Raw genomic sequence first — 19,908 nt, forward strand, 5'->3', positions numbered from 1 at the left:
CAGTCACCTGCAGGGTCCAGAAAGCTCCGGATGCGTACTTGTGATCGGGAGCTTTCCGATTATTTGACCACTGTGACACCCAATCCCAGCGGTCACATGACCTGAATGCCAGTGTTCTGTCCAAAAACGTCCGCCTATCAAACACTGTCCGCCCAGTACTGCGCAGTGATTGTGCAGTATGGAGCACAAGGAGATTCGGAAAATCTCCGAAGATGACCGGCGTCTGTGCCGTGAGTCCATGTGCAAGCCCCACCATCCAAGTAGACATAGGGCTGCACATAGTTAGAGGGCCCCTTGCAGGCTCGCTTCGCTCGCCACGCTTCAGGCCCAGCCTTGCTTCGCTCAGCTCTTTTATATTCTAACTCTATGTCCACTTGAATGGTGGGGCTTGAACCTGGACTCACGGCACAGGCGCTGTTCATCTTCGGATATTTTTGGAATCTGCTTGTCGTGTACTGTGCATGCACAGTACACAGCGGGCACTATCCGACGGGGGCACTATTTGACTGGACACCGGCCTCCACCACCCGGCATCTAGAAGCTCTTAAAGGGATGGGAGGTGGTGTCGCAAAGGGGTTGATAAAAATCTTTTATATCCCACCCCCATGTTTTGGTGTTGCTATACTTCATGTTCTCTTTCAATTCATACTTTCTCTACTCACTACATTGTCCAGTGAGAGAATACAGAAGGAATAAACTAGAGAGGGGCTAAAAATCCTCCTATGCCTTGTACTTTCTGAATTTTCATTATTCAGAAATCTATCAAAGCAGAGGCATACAGTAACTAAAACCTTCAGGGCCTTGGTGCAAGAAACCATGAAGGCCCCCCGACCCTGGCAGAGGCTTTTTCCAGGGCCCTCAATCTCCATCCCTGCATCCTCAGGTGCACGGAATGAATGGACATGGATAGCTCTGTACAGAGCTTCCTATTCATTCACAAACTGAAGCATTGTAAACAGTTATGAATGGTACCAATCACTCACTGTGTCCATTAAAAAAAAAAAAAAGAAGGGACCGGAGGAGGGGGGCACTGTGAAAGTTGGGGGGGGGGTGGAGAAGTGTAACAAAAATGGGGTAGTAGGGCAATGTGACAGGAGGGGACAGTATGACAGGAGTGGTGGTGTGATGGGGGCAGTGTGACAGAAGGGGGCAATGTAACAGGGTAGCAGTATAATGGGGGAAGTGTGACAGGAGGGGGGCAGTATGATGAGGGTATTTTGACAGGAGGGGGCCAGTGTGAAGGGGGGGGGGGGTGGCAGTGTGACAGGGTAATTATCTGAGAAGTGTTACAGGAGGGTGGAGTGTGTTTGGGGGGGGGGGGCAGTATGAGGGAGTGCAGTGTGACAGGAGGGGGGCATTATGATTGGGGAATATTTTGACAAGGGGGGACTGTATGACGGGGGTTAGTGTGACAGAAGGGGGCAGTGTGATGGGAAACAATGTGAATTGGGGGGGGGGTGATAAATGGGGGCATTGTTACAGTAGGACACTATGCTCAGGTGCCAGGCTTATCTTACAGGAGAAGCCTAGGGCCAAGAAGCAGCAACCATCGGGGGGCGGAGCTAGGGGCAGAGTCGGCAGGCCCCTCCTCTTTCCACTATATAGACTTTGGAAGTGAACTGCTAGCTGGAGGGACATCCTACTGAGTCGCGGACATCACAGAGCCCTCCACTGCATAGTTATCTGCCAGCTGGAGGTACAGGAGGAGATGTCACCCGGGCCCACGCCCATAGTGGCATAACACTAGGGCTTTGTCGCAAGTGAAACTTTTGCAACCCTGGTAGTTCTGCTACTGTCCCAAAGTGTGACAACCGCAACCCAACATGTTTTTTCACATCTGGGGCCCCATCAGGGGTGCACACTACAGTAAGTTGGTGAAAATATTGGTCACCTAGAAATCCTCTATTTTTTACTCACCTTTTTGTAAACTACACTTCTTTTATTTTCTCTATGAACTATTCATAAATGTAGTTTTTCATTTTCCAAAGGGAAAGAGCAGAGCCTTCCTGACTTCTTCCCTTTTGGGCTGATGGGAAGTGATATGCTATTGTAGTAATTGCGCAATTACCTTTTTCTGGTTTTAAAGTGGTATTAATCTCTGTTTCCTTTTTTTTTTCTTCAGCCCGAGGCTGGTTTGATGGCATAAAGTGCTCATATGCATGTTAGCAAATTATGACAGACTAGCCTGTGAAATAAAGCCATCCACCACTGAGCCACTTCTATTTTCGCATGGTTTCTCCTTCTAAGTTCGTGGTCTACAGCTGCTTTATTGGCCGGGCCGCGATGACATCACTCTCGTGCATAAGCACAGAAGTCACTGCAGTGGCACAGTGCTCTCTGAAATCACCGTCCAGGCAGTGTGCCTGGCACTCAGAGTTCACTGCGCATGCACAAGTGATGTCACGAATATCTCATTAAGGTGCAGTTTCAGAATATAAGAAAGGTACTAAGCAGCAACACATACTAAAATAAGAGAGACTAAGAATATTCGGCTTACCAAATTCGATTCTTCAGTGACATTGCATGTATTTTTTTTTTCCTATAGATCAAATAAGTCAGAAAAAGACTTCTCTACTTTCCCAAGTAAACCCAATGGCAGTATCCAAAACCCGGCCTCCGGAATCAGGGCCAGTTTTCTCCAACCTGTCTGTGAATGCTGCAGAGTTTTACCCTGCTGGATACTCTGTAGAGTGCAATGTGAGTATGACACTTGATTTTAGACTTTCTGATTAGCAATGTTTCCCCTTTATGGATTAACTCAAAGAATTATTGGTATTACATGCTTACATTGGTCCAGCTTGGCACTATGCAAGTATATATATCTCAAACCCAATGGGCTGCTGGGGAAGCTGGAAATGACTGTAGTAGTCGGTGCTACTACAGTGATAGTCACGATCTTGTGGGTTTTGTTCAGGTTCTATGTGAGTGGCTTCCCAACTGCATAATGACTATAGGGGCTCACTTGCTAGGCACTGCTGTCATTCACAGAACGGCTTGTTTTTGTTTTTTTGTGTTTTAATGAATAGGACTTCTCTGGACTAGGTGAAGATGAGAGACGGGAACATTACAATCCCCACCTCATCCAATCAGAGAACACCTTCTATTCATAATCTAAAAAAAATAGAAGGCATTTTATAAATGTCAGCAGTGACCCCCTGTGGTCAGTGCAGTGGGGCAATCTCTTGAATAGAAACTGAGCAGGACCCTGAAAATCACGACTATTGCTATAATAGTGCTGACTTCCATCAGGGATGAGTTTTGCATACTTACATTGTGCCAAGCTGGGCATAAGTATGCGATACACATAATTCCCGGTGTTCAGCTTTAAGCTGATCTTATACTAAAGTATGTCACAAAAGTGAGTACACCCCTCATGTTTTTGTAAATATTTTATTATATCTTTTCATGTGACAACACTTAAGAAATTAGAGTGTACAGCTTGTATAACAGTGTAAAGGTGCTGTCCCCTCAAAATAACTCAACACACAGCCATTAAAGAGGAAGTAAACCCTGATGGGTTTACTTCCTCTTTGATTCCCTGCAAAGGTAAAGCATAATGGACTACTATGCATCGCATAGTAGTCCATTATGTGTCACTTACCTGACACAGGAGCCAGCGAAGTCACCGCTGTCCCCTGTAGTCCGAAGCATCCATCTCCTCGGTGGGTCTCACTGCTCCGCCTCTGTCATTTGGCGAAGCCGCAATGACGCCACTCCCGCACATGCGCATGGGAGCTGCCACTCGTGGCATATCGCCGTTGACAGTGGCGCGCCGCATGCGCCGTAGACAGCGGTGCCTGTCTTTCACCAAATATCTCCTAAACCGTGTAGGTTTAGAAGATATTTCTTGGACCTACAGGTAAGCCTTAATCTAGGCTTACCTGTAGGTCAAAGTGGTTTGTAAGGGTTTACAACCACTTTAATGTCTAAACCGGTTTCAAAAAAGGGAGTACACCCCTAAGTGAAAATTGTCCAAATTGGGCCCAAATAGCCATTTTCCCTCCCCCTCTGGGGGAAAAATGTGGGCATCAATTTGTCGCCCCTCTCAAACAGCTGCCTTTGACCATTGGGACCCACTGGGACTCATGGTATGGGTATGGCCGGCCCTGCCTAGGAGATCAACACTACTGGAAGTGTTGTGGATTTTGTAGGTGATTTGTCAGCATCTGAGCTTTTTCTTTATTCTTGACTATAATAATGCTGGCCAATGTCTCTCTCCTCCTACAAATGTGAGCATCAAAGGAATGACGCATGTCTAGAACATGAGATGAGGATGGAGACCTGTCCAAAACTTTTGTGAGAATCCCCCTAAATGGGGTTCATTTGTATATTTTATAAAATTCAGAGACGCTAAATAGAGTTGTCTTTTAGTTGTCTTTAGCCAAGTTGTGGTGTCTCCTGGACACTGTTAGCATCTCACGGTTTGACTTATTTTTTTATTTTTTTTGTGCCTGCTAATATTTCTTTGAGGACAAACCTAACCAAGAGTCTAGATTAAATTCTTCTTGTGCTTTAATGCATTGAATCGCCCTCTTAGATCAGTAGGAGACACCTCCAGCAGCAGTTTGTCTCTCAGTTGGCCAAATGCTTTACAACCTGCCTATGTGTTGTCCTGAACTGCTCATCTTACTCTAGTTTGGTCAAGTTTTTTTACAGTTAAACTTCAGGCGTAATCATTTTTTACTTTGTTTTACCTACTTTTTTAATTTAAATTTTTTTTCCGAGCAAAGTAGGGAAGGGATAGGAGATATGCTTTTGTTTGTAGCCAGTGTCTCCATTTTTTTTTTTTTTTTTTTTTTTTTTTGTCGGAACGGGCAATCATGGGACATGTCTCGAACAGCAACACAGACTAAACAATAAATAAAAATAAAGGCAGCCTGTGTTCTTGCTTTCTGTAAAGGGCACCTATCCTATTGACCCTCAGTATAAATGGTACTTTCCCTATGATTTCCAGTGCAAGGGGGCACTGTATATGTTAGGTACCGCAAGTTTATTTATTCCTTTATTATATTTAAAACTTACTGACCTTGCTAACGCACAGTGAGCTGTAGATATAATTATTTTTAGCAGGGGTAAATTGTTTCAAGGGCTCCTAATTGGTAAAAAGGCTGAGAGAGGCTGCTCTAAGGTATGAATGAGTCTGAATTGGACTGTCTGGTCACTTTTTTGGGGGGGCAAAATATTTTTAATAGCAAACTTTGTGTAATATTTTGGAATAAGCTTAGGGTTTTTGGCTTGTATTTTCTCCCTTTCTACAGAACAATGGAGTTGCTTAATTTTTTTTTCTACACTAATGGATCTGAACAGTTTCATTTGGCATTGTGAAGACTGTAGCAGTTGGGCACAAGTTGGCACTCTGACAATATCTCACTATTGCAATTCTCAAGACACGTAATCCAGTTTTTGACTCGGCATGCCAACAAACACATTAGGGCCAAAACAACAAATCGATTATGAAATTAATCGATTACTATTTTCATAATTGATTAATCAGCCAGTAACCTAATGGGGTTAAAATTAGCCCTATTAGAGTACAAAAAGTGCAAATAATCGCTACTGTAAATATTACGTTCATTGTTGCACAGTAAAAAAAATGAACCCCTTACAGTAGTGAATATTTTCTCTTTTTGTACTATAAAGGGCTATTTATTTATTTTTTTAACCCCATTATGTTACTAAATGTCTTAGGCCTTGTTCAAAGCTATGCGTTTTTTTTTTTTTTTGGTGCTTATTGCAGAAACGCACTACAGTTCATTTAACGTTCACATCTATTCTTTTTTCAGCTGCTGCGTATTTGGAAGGGGTCAGGGACTTTTTTTCAACGCAAAACGGTGTTTTTTTTGTTTCAATATACTTTTAACGGGGAAGCTGCAGTAAAGCATGTTATGCGTTTTTTTTTTCAGCAATTGTGTGTTTTTTTTTTTTTTTGTTTTTTGTTTATCTGCCCAACAACAAATTGGCCAAAAAAAAGGCATAACAAAAATGCAAATCGCAGCAAAATCACGTGCTTAAAAAATTCTAAACGCACAGATCACATGCAAACTGCATAGGTGTGTACCGAGCCTTATGCTGGCCACGCAGATCAATTTTCAGATGAGAATATGGAAAAAAAAATGAATGAAAGAATGTTGTTTTGAAATTTGTCTGAAAATTCCTTTGACAAGAAGTTTTCTATTTCTAAATTTTCCCATCACTGTGGTTGAAGACAAACATCAATTTGACCCCACTAACAATTAAAAAATTGAACAAACGTTCTTGAAATTAAAATTTATTTATTTTTTTTTGAAGAAAAACATTGCTTTTGTGTGGCCAGCATGTAATATGTTACAGTTCTGTTTGAAAATCTGCAAAACAGTCTTAACTTATTTTATTATTTATTTTAAATAAAAAAATTTGATCTGAGTCTGATATCTACTAGATTCAACCTCTAACAGTATATACAGTATATCTCTTCTGTCTGTTATTCTCAGAGGGGGTTAAATATTTTACTCCCTAACCATACAGTTGGTTATATTTACCACTGCATATAGAGATATATAAGAATAAATTGCCTTTATTTAAACTTTACATATTAACTAAATTATACAACACACTTTTTTAAGGTTGTTCATCGAAACAATAATCGGCCACCGAATCGATTATGAAAATAATCGTTAGTTGCAGCCCTAAATCACACAAAAGAGAATTCCATTTTTCTTGCCTGTTGTAGTGGTTAGTACAATAAGCCTAATGGCTACAAATGTTTTTGCTACCATGATCGCTTGTTGGCTGCCATTTTGCTTTTAAAGCGGACCTCCACCCTGAAGTGAAAGTTCCGCTCATCTGATCGCCCCCCCCCCGTGCCACAATTGGGGGGGAGTGGGGGGTGCAGATACCTGGATAATCCAGGTATCTGCACCCACTTCTGGGACAAGCTAGCCGCAGATGCCCCGCGAACCCCCCCGTTGTGTTCTGGGAAACACACAGTTCCCAGGACACAGCGGGGACCAGCGGAGACACGCAGCGCAACTCGCACGTGCGCAGTAGGGAACCGGGCAGTGAAGCCGTAATGCTTCACTTCCTGATTCCCTGACGGAGGATGGCGGCGGGGGCAGCGGAGAGACGAGCGATTGCTCATCATCTGCCGCCGACATCGCTGGACCCTGGGACAGGTAAGTGTCAATTTATTAAAAGTCAGCAGCTGCAATATTTGTAGCTGCTGGCTTTTAATATTTTTTTTAAAGGTGCAGCTCCTCTTTAAATAATGAATAACTTTGCTATTAAAATCTTCTACAACCATTAGTTGAACCAGTGCCTGCTGAATAAAGGAGCAGATACATGTTCTTCACATCCCACAAATCAGCACAGGAACCAAGTCCTTCCTTTGTATGACTATGTTGGATTCACATATGATTTAAAATATCATAGGCTTATTTTTAGTCTCATCGGACCAGAGCACTTTTCTCCATACATTTTGGGAGTCTCCCACATGCCTTTTCACAAACTCAAAACGTGGCATTTTGTTTTTTGCTGAAAGTAATGGCTTTCTTCTGGCCACTCTGCCATAAAGCCCAACTCTATGGAGCGTACGGCTTATTGTCCTCCTATGTACAGATACTCCACTCTCCTCCTTAGGTCTCTCTGCTGCCTCTCTGATTAATGCCCTTCTTGCCCGGTTAGTTTTTTGGCGTGCAGCCGAATCTTGGCAGGTTTTCAGTTGTGCCATATTCTTTCCATTTGGTTATGATAGATTTGATGACGCTCCTAGGGATCATCATAGATTTGGATATATTTTTTTTTTATAACCTAACCCTGACTGTGTGGAGAGTACCTTGGTATTCATGGCAGTGTTTGGTTAGTGGTGCCTCTTGCTTAGGTGTTGCAGCCTCTGGGGCCTTTCAAAAAGGTGTGTATATGTAATGACAGATCATGTGACACTTAGATTGCACACGGGTGGACATCATTTCACTAATTATGTGACTTCTGAAGGTAATTGGTTGCACCAGAGCTTTTTCTGGGCTTCATAACAAAAGGGGTGAATACATACACACATGCCAATTACCATTTTTTTATTTCTGAAAAAGTTATATGTATATATTTTTATATTCAGATTAGTTCAATGTTTATTTTTTTTTTTTTTTTTAAATGCTGTAATAAAATAGGTAAAAAGCCAAGGGGGTGAATACTTTTGCAAGGCACTGTACAATCTAAGTTTTGTGGGTGCATTTTCTTGACCAACCCCTTTAATTTCTGTGAAATCTAAGGTAAAACTTTAGTTTCATGTTTATGGCAAATCTGACATTGTTAACCTGTCATTCTGCTTATTCTAGAACTACGTAGAAGAAAACGGAGCATATTCAGTCCAAGAGATGTGCTTGGCAGAATATGTTCAAGACATACTGAACCATTTAACACAACAGCCTGGGAGTTTTGAGGCTGAAGTCTACCAGTTTACAGAGTTGCTAAACAACGTCATTACCACAGAAGAATCCTTAAAAGAGCTTGTGGAACTTGTCTATCAACAGGTACTTACCGGACTGTAAAGTAATAGGCAAAAGAGTGTATAACGGCCTTTTTCATCATTTAGGCTGGGTTCACACCGCAGCACGCTCCAGCTCACAGCAGGGGTCCCTTGCATCCCTATTCACCATTTCAGGTCCACTTTCAGGCTGAATTTTGGGCTGAATTTTGGGCTGAATTTTGTCCTGTAACAGACAAAAAGACGCACAGGACTCCTGTGCAATTCATACCAGAGCCGCTGCGGATATAACTAAACCAATGTCATAGAGAGCCGGTCACAATCTCCTGCTATGCAAATTGCATGTAGAGAAACCCACATCCAATTCGCACTGGTGTGAATCCAGCTATAAGGTTTCTCTTGAGGTTGCTAGGGGTTCCCTGAGTGGATGAGAAATGGCAAATTGAGCTTCTACCTACACTTACCACCAGTACAAGGGGACACTTCTGTAATATCCACTAATATTTATATTATTGTTGCTGTCTACATCTCCTTTCCATTATTATTGGTAATTTCAAGATTATTGCTAAAAAGCAGAATGGTGTAAAAATGATCTACCCAGGATGTCAAATATGCTATGTATGACTATTTATTCTTGTATTAAAAAAAAAAAGATATTTTATGTGCAAGTTCTATAATTTAGAGATTATGCATATCAAAGCATTAAAACCTAACTCTAGGTTTCTTGTGACTTTGAAATAGTTTTCAGACCAAGTTGGTCCAAATTAATGGTTTGCTTCAATAACAGATGCGCTCACTGAGAACGTTGTTTCAACAGTTTGGGGTTAATTTACTAACACTGGAGAGTGCAGAATTTTGTGCAGCTCTGCATAGAAATCAATCAGCTTAAAGGAGTTGTAAAAGCAAAAGGCTTTTTATCTTAACGCATTCTATGCATTAGGATAAAAAAAACCTTCTGTGTTGTAGCAGCCTCCACCAGCACTCCCTAATTACTTACCTGAGCCCCATCTCTCTCCAGCCATGTCCACGAGTGTCTAAGCCGTTCGGGACATGCCTCCCTGATTTGCTGAGACACAGCTGTGGCGCCATTGGCTCCCACGGATGTCAATCAGTCAGCCAATCAGTGGAAAGAGGGTGTCGGGTCTGAATGGACACACTGAGCTGTGACTCGGCTCCAGTGCCCCCATAGGAAGCTTCTGGCTGTGGGGCCACTTTATAGGAGGGGCTAGGAGCAGCAAAGAGGGACACAAGAAGAGGAGGCTCAGGGCTGCTCTGTGCAAAACCAACTGCACAGAGGAGGTGTTTCTTTTTAAAGAAAAAAAAAAAGAATCTTTACAATCACTTTAAGTGAACACGCTGATGTTAGAAGATGATTGGCTACCATGCACAGCTGCACCAGATTTTGTACTCTCCAATCTTAGTAAATCAACTCTTGTGTGTCATCAGCGCTATGTTCCAGCAGTGGGATGGGGACTTCTGTCTCATTCCCAAACAAAAGCGGGGTCGGGCTGAGTGCTGCTCAACCATTCAGAGGAGATATTGTATTTCATCTATGAATACTGGGCTGATGTCACAATCTCCACCCCAGCCAATCCGAGGAGCCCCAGTACAAAGTTTTCCGTGAATGGCTAAGCAAACTTCATTATTTTTATTTTCTGGGAACAGAACAGGAAGTCCCACTCCGCTACAGGAACACAAAGCTGTATAATGTCTTTAGCTGATGTTACATACAGTTCATACAGCAGTTTCAGTGGGCTCATCTATCAGTGAAGCAAAGAGTTTGTCAGACTGGCTTGGTCCATACAAACTATTTAAGATCAAAAGAAACCCAGCATTATATACAAGGAGCAAAAGTGCTTAAAGAGGAGCCCCCCAACAAAAAAAATTATTAAATCAGCAGCTACAAATGCTGTAACATTTAATATAAGGACACTTGCCTGTCTAGGGATCCAGCAATGTCCTTAATTGAATCGATTCTTCAAGTTAGCTTCAGGTGCAGACACTGCGATCTGAGCCGGATATGGGAGTGGGTACCTGTCAAAATCATGTACCCGTTCTCCCCAGCCTCCTCCACCCCCCCCAAAAAAGTGTCAAATGTGGCAGTGAAGGGTGCAAATAAGCAGAACTTCCCCTTTTGGGTGGAATGCACGCTGCTCCTAAAGACATGATTTATTTATTATTGTTTTCGCCAATGCCCCTCAACTCAATTAAACTCAACAAAAACCTATGTCTCCATGCACACATAGGCTGGTACCAGAGTTTAAAAGCAGCAGAGTGTAGAGGCAGTCAAAGCTTCTCTCCTGAATGCAGAAGAGTCACTTTCAGGAGAAGAGCTTTTGGACATAAACACCAAACGTGACTAAGTTCTTGGTGTTTTAGCACTTCAGCATTTATTCATTTCAATGGCCAGAATAAATTATTCTGACCAATGAAATAAACTCCCAAATAATGCTGCTTAACTCACCTAAACTAGTTTGAAAAAAATGCAGCTGAGGTGAGTTTTTAACTCTGATTTTCTTCTGTCAGGAGAAAGTGTTTATATAAACCAGTGTGCATGCAGCTTAAAAACAAGCAATCATTCAACTCTTTAGCTGAAGGCATTATGGAGAAATGCATCTTCAAAGTTCACAAAAAGCACTAGACTCTCAGTTCATCTCTTCTTTAATTCCTATGCTAGCAGAATCTTTCCACAGCCCTCTAAATGTAAACACACAGCAGGTGCTTGTACGCTGTTATAAACTGACTGAAACCTGAGTTAAGAGACTTGGTTATGATCTTTGAGGATGAATTACTTCATACAGCTGCATGCATCACCCCAGTACAACCACTTGAAGGCAAATGACATACCGGGTACTTGGTTTGGTGGCAAGTGGTTAAGGCAGTGTTGTGGTCTGGGCAGGGCACACAGAGAGCAGTTTTCTATGTGTCCTAATGGTGAGCCTGTCTTGATCTGTGCCGATTACTGCATATGGTGGGAGTGAGCCCTTTAAGTAAGTTCACCTTTTCACTGAAAATTTAAAAGGCGGATGAGCACACTAAACCATTTCGCCTCCTCCCCCCCCCCCCTCGATCCCAGCTGAACTTGTCTTAGAAAAAAAACACAGACTAGTGAAGCACACTACAAGGTCCCTTTCCAACAAACAATGGACAATCTCTATTATCTGCTTAAAGTGAACATGGGTCAAAACAAATTCTCAAAGATCCTGCAGCTTACCAGGAGAAGATCCACGGAGCTCAAACAACAAAGAATGATAGTCATTTATTCCATACCCAAATAGTACATTTTACATGTCAAATTCTTGGCAATCGGCACAAGTAGATAAGAACACCATAGGGATGTCAGCAGAGTATTAAGTATTAAGTATTAAGACCATAAAGCGGTCTGTGGATGTAAGCCAGTCCTATCTAGCTGACTCTGGGGAGATCAGATCCTGACAGCTGTCAAATTGGCCGGCAATAGTTGGTGGTCTGCATCGTGGAAACCCCTTTGTGTCTCTGAGAAGTGGGGGCTGCTGTTGGGGGGGGGGGGGGGCGCACTGAACGCTGGTCACATGTTTTTCAAGGTTTTCCCCTGCCTTTGTCTTGTGCAGAACTCTGACTATTGCTGGGTAATTTGACAGATGTCGAGATCTGATCTCTCCGGAGCTGGCTAGAGAGATAGGACTGGCTTCCATCCACAGACCGCTTTATGGTCTTTCCACCTAATACTCTGCTGACAGCCCTGTGGTGTTCTCATCTACTTATGCTGATTGCCAAGAATTTGATATGCAAGTGTACTGTTTGGTTTTGTGAAAGAAATTACCGGATCATTCTAATGAGGATTCTGTGCTGCTATCTTTGTTTGAGCTTTGTGGATCTTCTCCTGGTAAGCTACAGGATCTTTGAGAATTGGTTTTGACCCATGTTTGCTTTATGCGGATGCTAGAGAGTGTCCGTTGTTGGAACTGGACCTAGTAGTGCGCTTCACTAGTCTGTGGGATTTTTCTAAGGTAAGTACAGCTAGCCCATTGGCTACTATGCACAGCTGCACCAGATTTTGCACTTTACTGACTCTGCACAAGTGCAGAAATATCATCAACATTTTTTACATTCTGACTAATGTGGTTACACTGCTGTCCATTGATGATGTACATGTTGATGCTAAGTGAGGCTCGATTCACATCTATGCATGTTGCTTTTGAGCGTTTATGCACGGCTTTTTGCGGTACTTGCCATGTTTTTGGACACTATTTTACAGCGATTTGCTGTTATTTTTTTTTTTTCACACTGTATATGGCTGGTTGCTACGGAGGGGGCTGGAAGCTGGCCACTGCGTCCTTACCAACTGATGACTCATCAGCTGTCAGCGGGCTTCAGCCGGTAAGGGCGCAGGTAAAATTGCCAGGTAAAATAAAACCATGGAAAGAAAAGTGTGGGGTCCTCCCAAAATCAAAATCCACACCAGACATTTATCCAAGCATGCAGCCCGGCAGGTCAGGAAAGGGAGGCGATGGGCTAGCCCCCCCCCCCCCGAACCATAACGGACCGCATACCCTCAACCTGGGGACAAGGGTCTCTTCCCGACAACCCTGGCCATTGGTTGTCGAGGTCTGGGGGTGGGGGGCTTATCGGAATCTGGAAGCCCCTTTAACAAGGGGGCCCCCAGATCCCACCGCCCCCTCCCCCCAAGTGAATGGAATTCGGGTAGTGTAGTGTGACATTAGACAGTTTTTTACAAGTCATTTTTATTAAAAATGTCTTGTTCTTCCCTGATTCTTCCTCCGGTCTTCTTCTCCCTCTTCGTCCTCCGGTCTTCTTCTCCCTCTTCGTCCTCCGGTCTTCTTCTCCCTCTTCGTCCTCCGGTCTTCTTCTCCCTCTTCGTCCTCCGGGCTTCTTCTCCCTCTTCGTCCTCCGGGCTTCTTTGTCCGGTGTTCTTCCTCCACCGACTACGACCCTCCTCCGATGTGTCCCGCTGATCTGTCCATGCCGATGTCAGACATTTCTTAGCTAACTATAAGGCGTGACCATCAGATGATGTCACCCGGAGGCCCTGCCCCCTTGTAACGTCACAGACCCATCACGCCCCGGGTGATGAAGTCACAAGGGGTCGAGGCCTCATAATAATGTCATCCAATGGCCATGCCGCATAGTTATCTAAGAAATGCTTGACATCGGCACAGACAGATCAACGAGACGCAGCATCGGAGGAGGGTCGTCAGTGGGACCCCCATGCCCCATGTTGAGGGCATGTGGTCTGGTATGGTCTAGGAGGCTCTGCTTTTTTTTCTGTTTTTGTTTCCAATTTTGTTGTTGGGGGCGGGTAATAGAACCACATGCTGTTTTTTTGTTTTCACTGTTATATTTTTCCTGGCAATTCTTCCTTTTTTTTTTTACATTCAGCTGTCAGTGGGGAAGCCCGCTGACAGCTGATGACTCATCGGTTGTTAAGGATGGGCGGATGGCTTCCTGGCCCTCTCCTTAGCAACCAGCTATATACAGTATTGCATTTTGAATGCAGGTCCATTGCATGCAAAACACTGCAGTTTGCAGGGAAAAAAAAGTCCCTGACCCTTTCCAAAGACCTAGAGGCACAAATTTGCATTGATGTGAATGTGTTCCATAGGAACCAGTGTTAAAAAAAATTCCCTGCATTTCTGCAAAATGCATCAAACGTATTAGTGTGAATCGAGCCGGAGTCTTAACACCATGCAGCAATGCAGCCTGTTTTTGTTTTGGCATCTTTCTTTGCATGCAAGATTCTAATTAAAGTAAACCAATAAAATGAAAATGTCGTCTTTAGCCTTATTTTATTGCCTTAAACTGTGCTTTTTGATATATTTTGAAGGCAACATCAGTACCGAACTTCTCATACACAGGAGCACGTCTGTGCAATTATCTGTCCAGTAATCTGCTGATAAACCCACAGAACTTGAACTTCAGACAGTTGCTGCTCAAGAGGTGACTAAATGAGTGGAATTCTTGTCTTTAAATTGTAGATCATGTTCCTCCTTTTGGAAGGGAATGAATTGTTTTCTCTGATAAGACAGTGTGAAGGAGGGGCCTGTTCTCCCTGGAACATGAGATTGAGAAACCTATTGGTTCAGCAGCTGACATTTGAAGACGCTGCTTTTTTTGTCTTAACTAGAGATGAGAAGGCCTGGAAAAATTTTGGGGAATTTTTTTTTTTTTTTTTTTTCCCCAAAGCCTTTTTTTTGTTTTGTTTTTCTGGGAAATTTGAAAAAGTGTGGAATATATTATTTTACAATGATAAATAATCTTATCTATAATATGGTATTCAATATATATATCATGAAGACCTTAGTGAAAGATTTCTGAGACTTTACGTAAAGTCTTAAATTATTGTAAGTTCTCTTAGCAATTCCTGGAATACAATTCAAGTAACGCTACCTTTCAATGCAGTTCTCAGGCATGAGAAATATTAATTTCAGCCACTAGCGGCACTGCAGGGGAAAGGCTCCAGTTTAGTTGGCTTGTGGGCCCCATCTTGTACCTCCTACATTTGGGTGATTATTGGAATACAGTAGATGATTCTGTCCTCTCAGGCCTTAATTGACAGGTAAGAGGGTAAAATTGTCTGACAAATTAGTTTCATCTTCTTTTTTTTTTTTTTTTTTTACTTTAAATGATTCATATTAATGTTCTCCATCGCAGCATAGTGTTTACCTATAGTCTGGTCAGTAAATGTGTTTTTCTTTTCCTTCTCTCAATAAAATAGTGAGACCAACATCTAGAGTTTGGAAACCTTTCCCCAGTGCAATTTACAAATCTTGTGAGAAGAAATATTATTTTCCAAATGCTACAAGGATGACAAAACACATCCTGGCATGCCAGAGGTGCCATAAAGGGGTTAAAAAAATACTTTATGGAATGAAATGAGGAGCTTTTCCCTCTAGAGTTCTCAATCCAGAAACACTTTCTACTGCTGGATCACCACAAGTTTCTTCACCAGCAGCATCTTCAAGTGCGGAAGTGTTAAAAACCGCTGCCTCCCAAAAATACACAATTCCTTCATTTATAGAGAAAATGGCACCTGAAAATCGGGAGCATATTGATCAAGCTCTTCATAGATCAATATATGCTTCTGGATCAGCATTGTCAATAACTGATCATGCATATTGGCAGGAAGCTTATAAATTATTATGAGGGAAAGTGGGGTGGTTACCTGTTCTCCTGTATAGGTAAATACTATTTTAAAAAGAGAGTTTGGTTTTACTGAATAAGCTGTACTTTTATTTCAAGCATAATATTTTTATACTTTTTACTTTCTATTTGTAAAACTACTAGTTTTTTTTTTCCAGAAACAAACGGGAAAAAAAAACTTTTTTTTTTTTTTCTCATGACTTCAAAAATTCTGGAGATTTTACATCTCTGGTCTTGAATAATGACTCTTAGAAGGTTTAGGTACATTACCTAGTCTTAACAATATTTAAATAATAAACAGATAACTTGTAACCGGGTTATGTAACTTTTTTTTTTTTTTTTTTTGTACCTCTTTGTGCTCTCACTTTAGGTGTCAGACTGAATTTGAAAAGCGAGACCAGGCAGCAAAAGGCGATGAAGCTACAAGAAAGCGATTTCATGCTTTTGTACTGTTCCTAGGTGAACTTTATCTTAACCTTGAGGTAAGACTCCCATATGTTGTGTGCCATTCATCCAGATTGATCAGTTAATTAATCGCTTTCATATGGCACCAATTCCGGCATTCCTCTCCTACATGTAAAAATCATTATTTTTTTATTTTATTTTATTTATTTATTTATTTATTTTGTAGAAAATTACCCTATATATTACTCTATTATAATGTGAAATATACTGTATTTGCTGGCGTATAAGACTACCTTTTACACTTAAAAAAAAATGCCCAAAAATCGGGGGTCGTCTTATACGCCGGGTATACAGGTATACAATGCTGCCCGATGGATGTCAGCCCCCAAATGTCTGCTAATACTGTATGTGGCTTCAGCTACAAACAGTATACCCCGTTGAGCCAATCCCGGCTATTAATGAATACAGAGCCTGCTTGGATTGGAGTAACAACCTCTGCCAATCCGAGCAGACTACATAGAGTAGCCTGCTCGGATTGGCTTTGAGAGAGAGAGAGAGAGGCAAGGGCTGATGATGCTACAGCCTCTGCCAATCCAAGCAGGCGTTGTATTCATTAAAATAATACACTGCTCACCATACTTCCCTGGGTAAATCCATTCACTGATCTCCTACTACTATACATCCTGCTATTTGCCTTTGAGGTCCCAGGCACCCAAGAGGGACAGGTAAATCTGGGACATATGACAGGGGGTTATTAAATGCATTTTGGTGGACAATTCCCATAGAATGTAACCCAAAAGTGGTATAGGTTTGGTTGGTGAAAAATTCTACTTTCCAGAGTTGTGTCATTCAATAGATCTATGTTTGTGTTATTATTGTTTGATTTACTTTATGACATATCACAGCATGGCGGATGAGTAGTTGGCATTCTTGCTTTGTGTTTTTTAATCGTTCTAATGTTTTTTTAAAATGGTGTTGCCTCAGAAGGGGGGTAGTCTTATACCGCGAGTATTGCCCAAAACCTATGTTTTCACTTGAAAAATAGGGGGTCGTCTTATACGCCGGCAAATACGGTATTACGCTGAAAATTGTGCACACTCATGGAATGGCACCAAACTTCAGTACTTAAATCTCCATAGGCTACGTTTAAAATTGTTGACAGGTTACTAGTTTAGAATTGCAGAGGAGGCCTTTGCGCTAGATTTATTGTTCTCGCTCTAACATTCGCAGAGATTTCTTATGTGTGGTTTGAACGTCATTTACATATGAGGACTCAACCTATGTATGGGTTTGTTTCTGTGTGCGAGCACAGAGGAGACGATGGTGCTTTAATTTTTTGGGGGTTTATTTATTTTATTTTATTTTTACACTTTCCCTTTTTTAAATTATTTTTTCCCACTTTTATTCCAATTGCAAGGAATGTAAACATCCCTTGAGTTAGGGATAAGGCATGACGGGTCCTCTGTATGGAGAGATGTGGGACCTATAAGTCCCCACATCTCTCCTTTAGGCTGGAAAGCCTGACCTCAAATTAAATCAATCTCTGCCTTTCCAACCAAACACACACGCTAGTATTTACAACTACCGGGGCCGGACATGACGTCATCGCTCCAGGCCTCCGAGTGTCCGAGATGACCAGGGACCATTGGACCATCTGGATCCCGGTCAGCTGTATGGTAAATCTCTGCTGCTGGCGGATGCCTTCTCACTGATTGCACGGGGGAGCCGGTATTAGCACTGGAGGGTGGCAGGAGGGGGAAGTTCCTTCCTGCCTCCTGTAAAAACAATCAAGCAGATGTTCTGCCGCCATGATTGATCCTGTAATTATAAAAAATCATCAAAGAAATATGGCCATACACGTCAGAAACCTTGAACAAGCATCGTGCTGACAACAGAGCTGTGGAACAATGTTCCCAATGTCTTCGCATGTAGAATCTAGCAAGAGATTTGCATGCAGTATACAGCAAGAGATTGCTGGACAGACTCCACTACTCTCAGATCGTTTGGCCCTTTCTGTACTGTATCAGGAGTTCGCATGTAGAGTCTTATGTAGAATCTAGCGCTTTACCTTTACTATGTTTATGCTTTACCTGGATTATGGCTGAAGATATCAGCCATAGCCCTGGTATTGTGTTTTTCAGCCGGCTGGCTTTCTCTTGAAAGCGTTCCAAGTGGCTCATGAGCCATGTGAACGCTTTCAGAAGAAGCAAGAGGGGACATCTCCCCCTTCTCCCACCACTTGCCGGGCTTAGCATTTCCCCCAGCTTGCCTGAGAAACGATCCAACGGTGCCGTCGGCTGGTCACATAGGTGATCAAAGAGTTGATCGGCTTTGATCTCCTCTATGGTCTTGGAGGACAGGAGCGACTATGTAACAGGGGAGGTTTATATTCCTTGTAATAAAAATAATCCAAAAAAAATAATTGAAAGGACAGTGTAAAAAAAAAAAAAATAGTGCCCCCATCTCTCCGTGCTCGCATGCAGAAGAGAACGCATATGCAAGTCACCCACACATATATAAATGGTATTCAAGCCACACATGTGAGGTATCGCCGCAAAAGTTATAGCAATAATTCTAGCATTAGAACTCCTCTGTAATGCTAAACAGGTAACCTCTGAAGGCGTTTAAAGCGTCACCTTGGGAGATTTTGTGGTAGTTTGTCACCATTCCACAAGCGTGAACAATTTTAAAGCGCAACATGTTGGGAATCTATTTACTCCATGTAACATCATCTTTCACACAATACAAAAAAATGTGGGTAAATATTGTTTTTTTAATTCATTAAAGTCTATTTTTTTTTCCCCAAAAATTGCATTTTCAAAATCGCTACACAAATACCGTGTGACATAAAAAAAAGTGCAACAATCGCCATTTTATTCCATAGGATCGTTGTTCAAGAAAAAAATAAATTGTGTTTGGGAGTTAAGTAATTTTATAGCAAAAAAATACAGATTTAAACTTGTAAACAAAAAGTGCCAGAAAAAAACCTGGTCTTCAGGTGGTTACACAACATCTCACACGTGCTTTAATTAGGCAGACAGTTATTTGAAGCTTAGCTTAGACCCTGGATGCATACTGTGGTCGGGCACTTCTATGGACAAACAGTAACAGAGGTAAGTAACTTAAAGTGGTTCTAAAGGCAGAATGTTTTTTTTCCCTTCATGCATTCCAATGGGTGCAGCTCTTTCCCGTACCCAGGGAGCTGCACATGCCGCATACAGTTTCTGCATCAGTGTTTACCCACGCTTGTAAGTATGGCTTATTTTCCCAATTGCGAATTGGCCGATTTGGGGAGATCTGTTGTACTGTACATGCTTAAATGGACAAATGCATGTGCAGAAGCATTTGGTGTTTACATAAGTCCAGCCCCCCTACAGCCATTCTTTTGTATTGGCAGCTATACAAAACAGGGATTTTATCCTTGTAAGTTTTTAGTTGTAAGCTGATAAACATTCATATGAATGAGGCCTAATTAAGTGACTGTTTCTGTGAGCTTTCTTTTTTCTTTTCTTTTTTTTTTTTTTACAGGTTACGTTAAGCAGATTTTCAAGATACTATATTGATTTTATCAGACACCGATGATTTCTATAACCTCTTTTAGCCAATTGGCTTTATCATAGAGGATCTTTTATGCTTAAGCCCATCGGGTAACATATGTCAGTGGGATGGTCTTGGGTGCTGGACAGTGTACTGAAGCTTTTCAGCAATGTTTTGCTTGGGAAGACCGCATCAGTGCCCATCTTTTCCTTTGCATTTATACTAAGCCAGTGATGGCGAACCTTGGCACCCCAGATGTTTTGGACCATGATGCTCATGCACTCTGCAGTGTAGTGGATTCATGGGGAAATGTAGTTCCAAAACATCTGGGGTGCCAAGGATCGCCATCACTGTACTAAGCTGTATGC

The 19,908-nt window shown here is 42.1% G+C and overlaps 1 protein-coding gene across 2 annotated transcripts in view; it reads left to right on the forward strand.

Annotated features, from left to right (window-relative positions):
• PAIP1 (poly(A) binding protein interacting protein 1) overlaps nt 1–19,908 on the forward strand; it is a 50,661-nt gene that overhangs the window by 13,038 nt on the left and 17,715 nt on the right. For both annotated transcript variants that reach the window (XM_077462776.1, XM_077462777.1), the window contains exons 2-5: nt 2,546–2,697; nt 8,310–8,504; nt 14,283–14,395; nt 15,969–16,080. In XM_077462776.1, the coding sequence (XP_077318902.1) occupies nt 2,546–2,697; nt 8,310–8,504; nt 14,283–14,395; nt 15,969–16,080 (572 nt within the window). The remainder of the gene's footprint in view (nt 1–2,545; nt 2,698–8,309; nt 8,505–14,282; nt 14,396–15,968; nt 16,081–19,908) is intronic.

This window comes from Lithobates pipiens, unplaced genomic scaffold (genome assembly GCF_037356315.1).
Source record: "Lithobates pipiens isolate NorthernLeopardFrog02 unplaced genomic scaffold, aLitPip1_a1.2 Scaffold_3, whole genome shotgun sequence".
Taxonomy (NCBI): domain Eukaryota; kingdom Metazoa; phylum Chordata; class Amphibia; order Anura; family Ranidae; genus Lithobates; species Lithobates pipiens.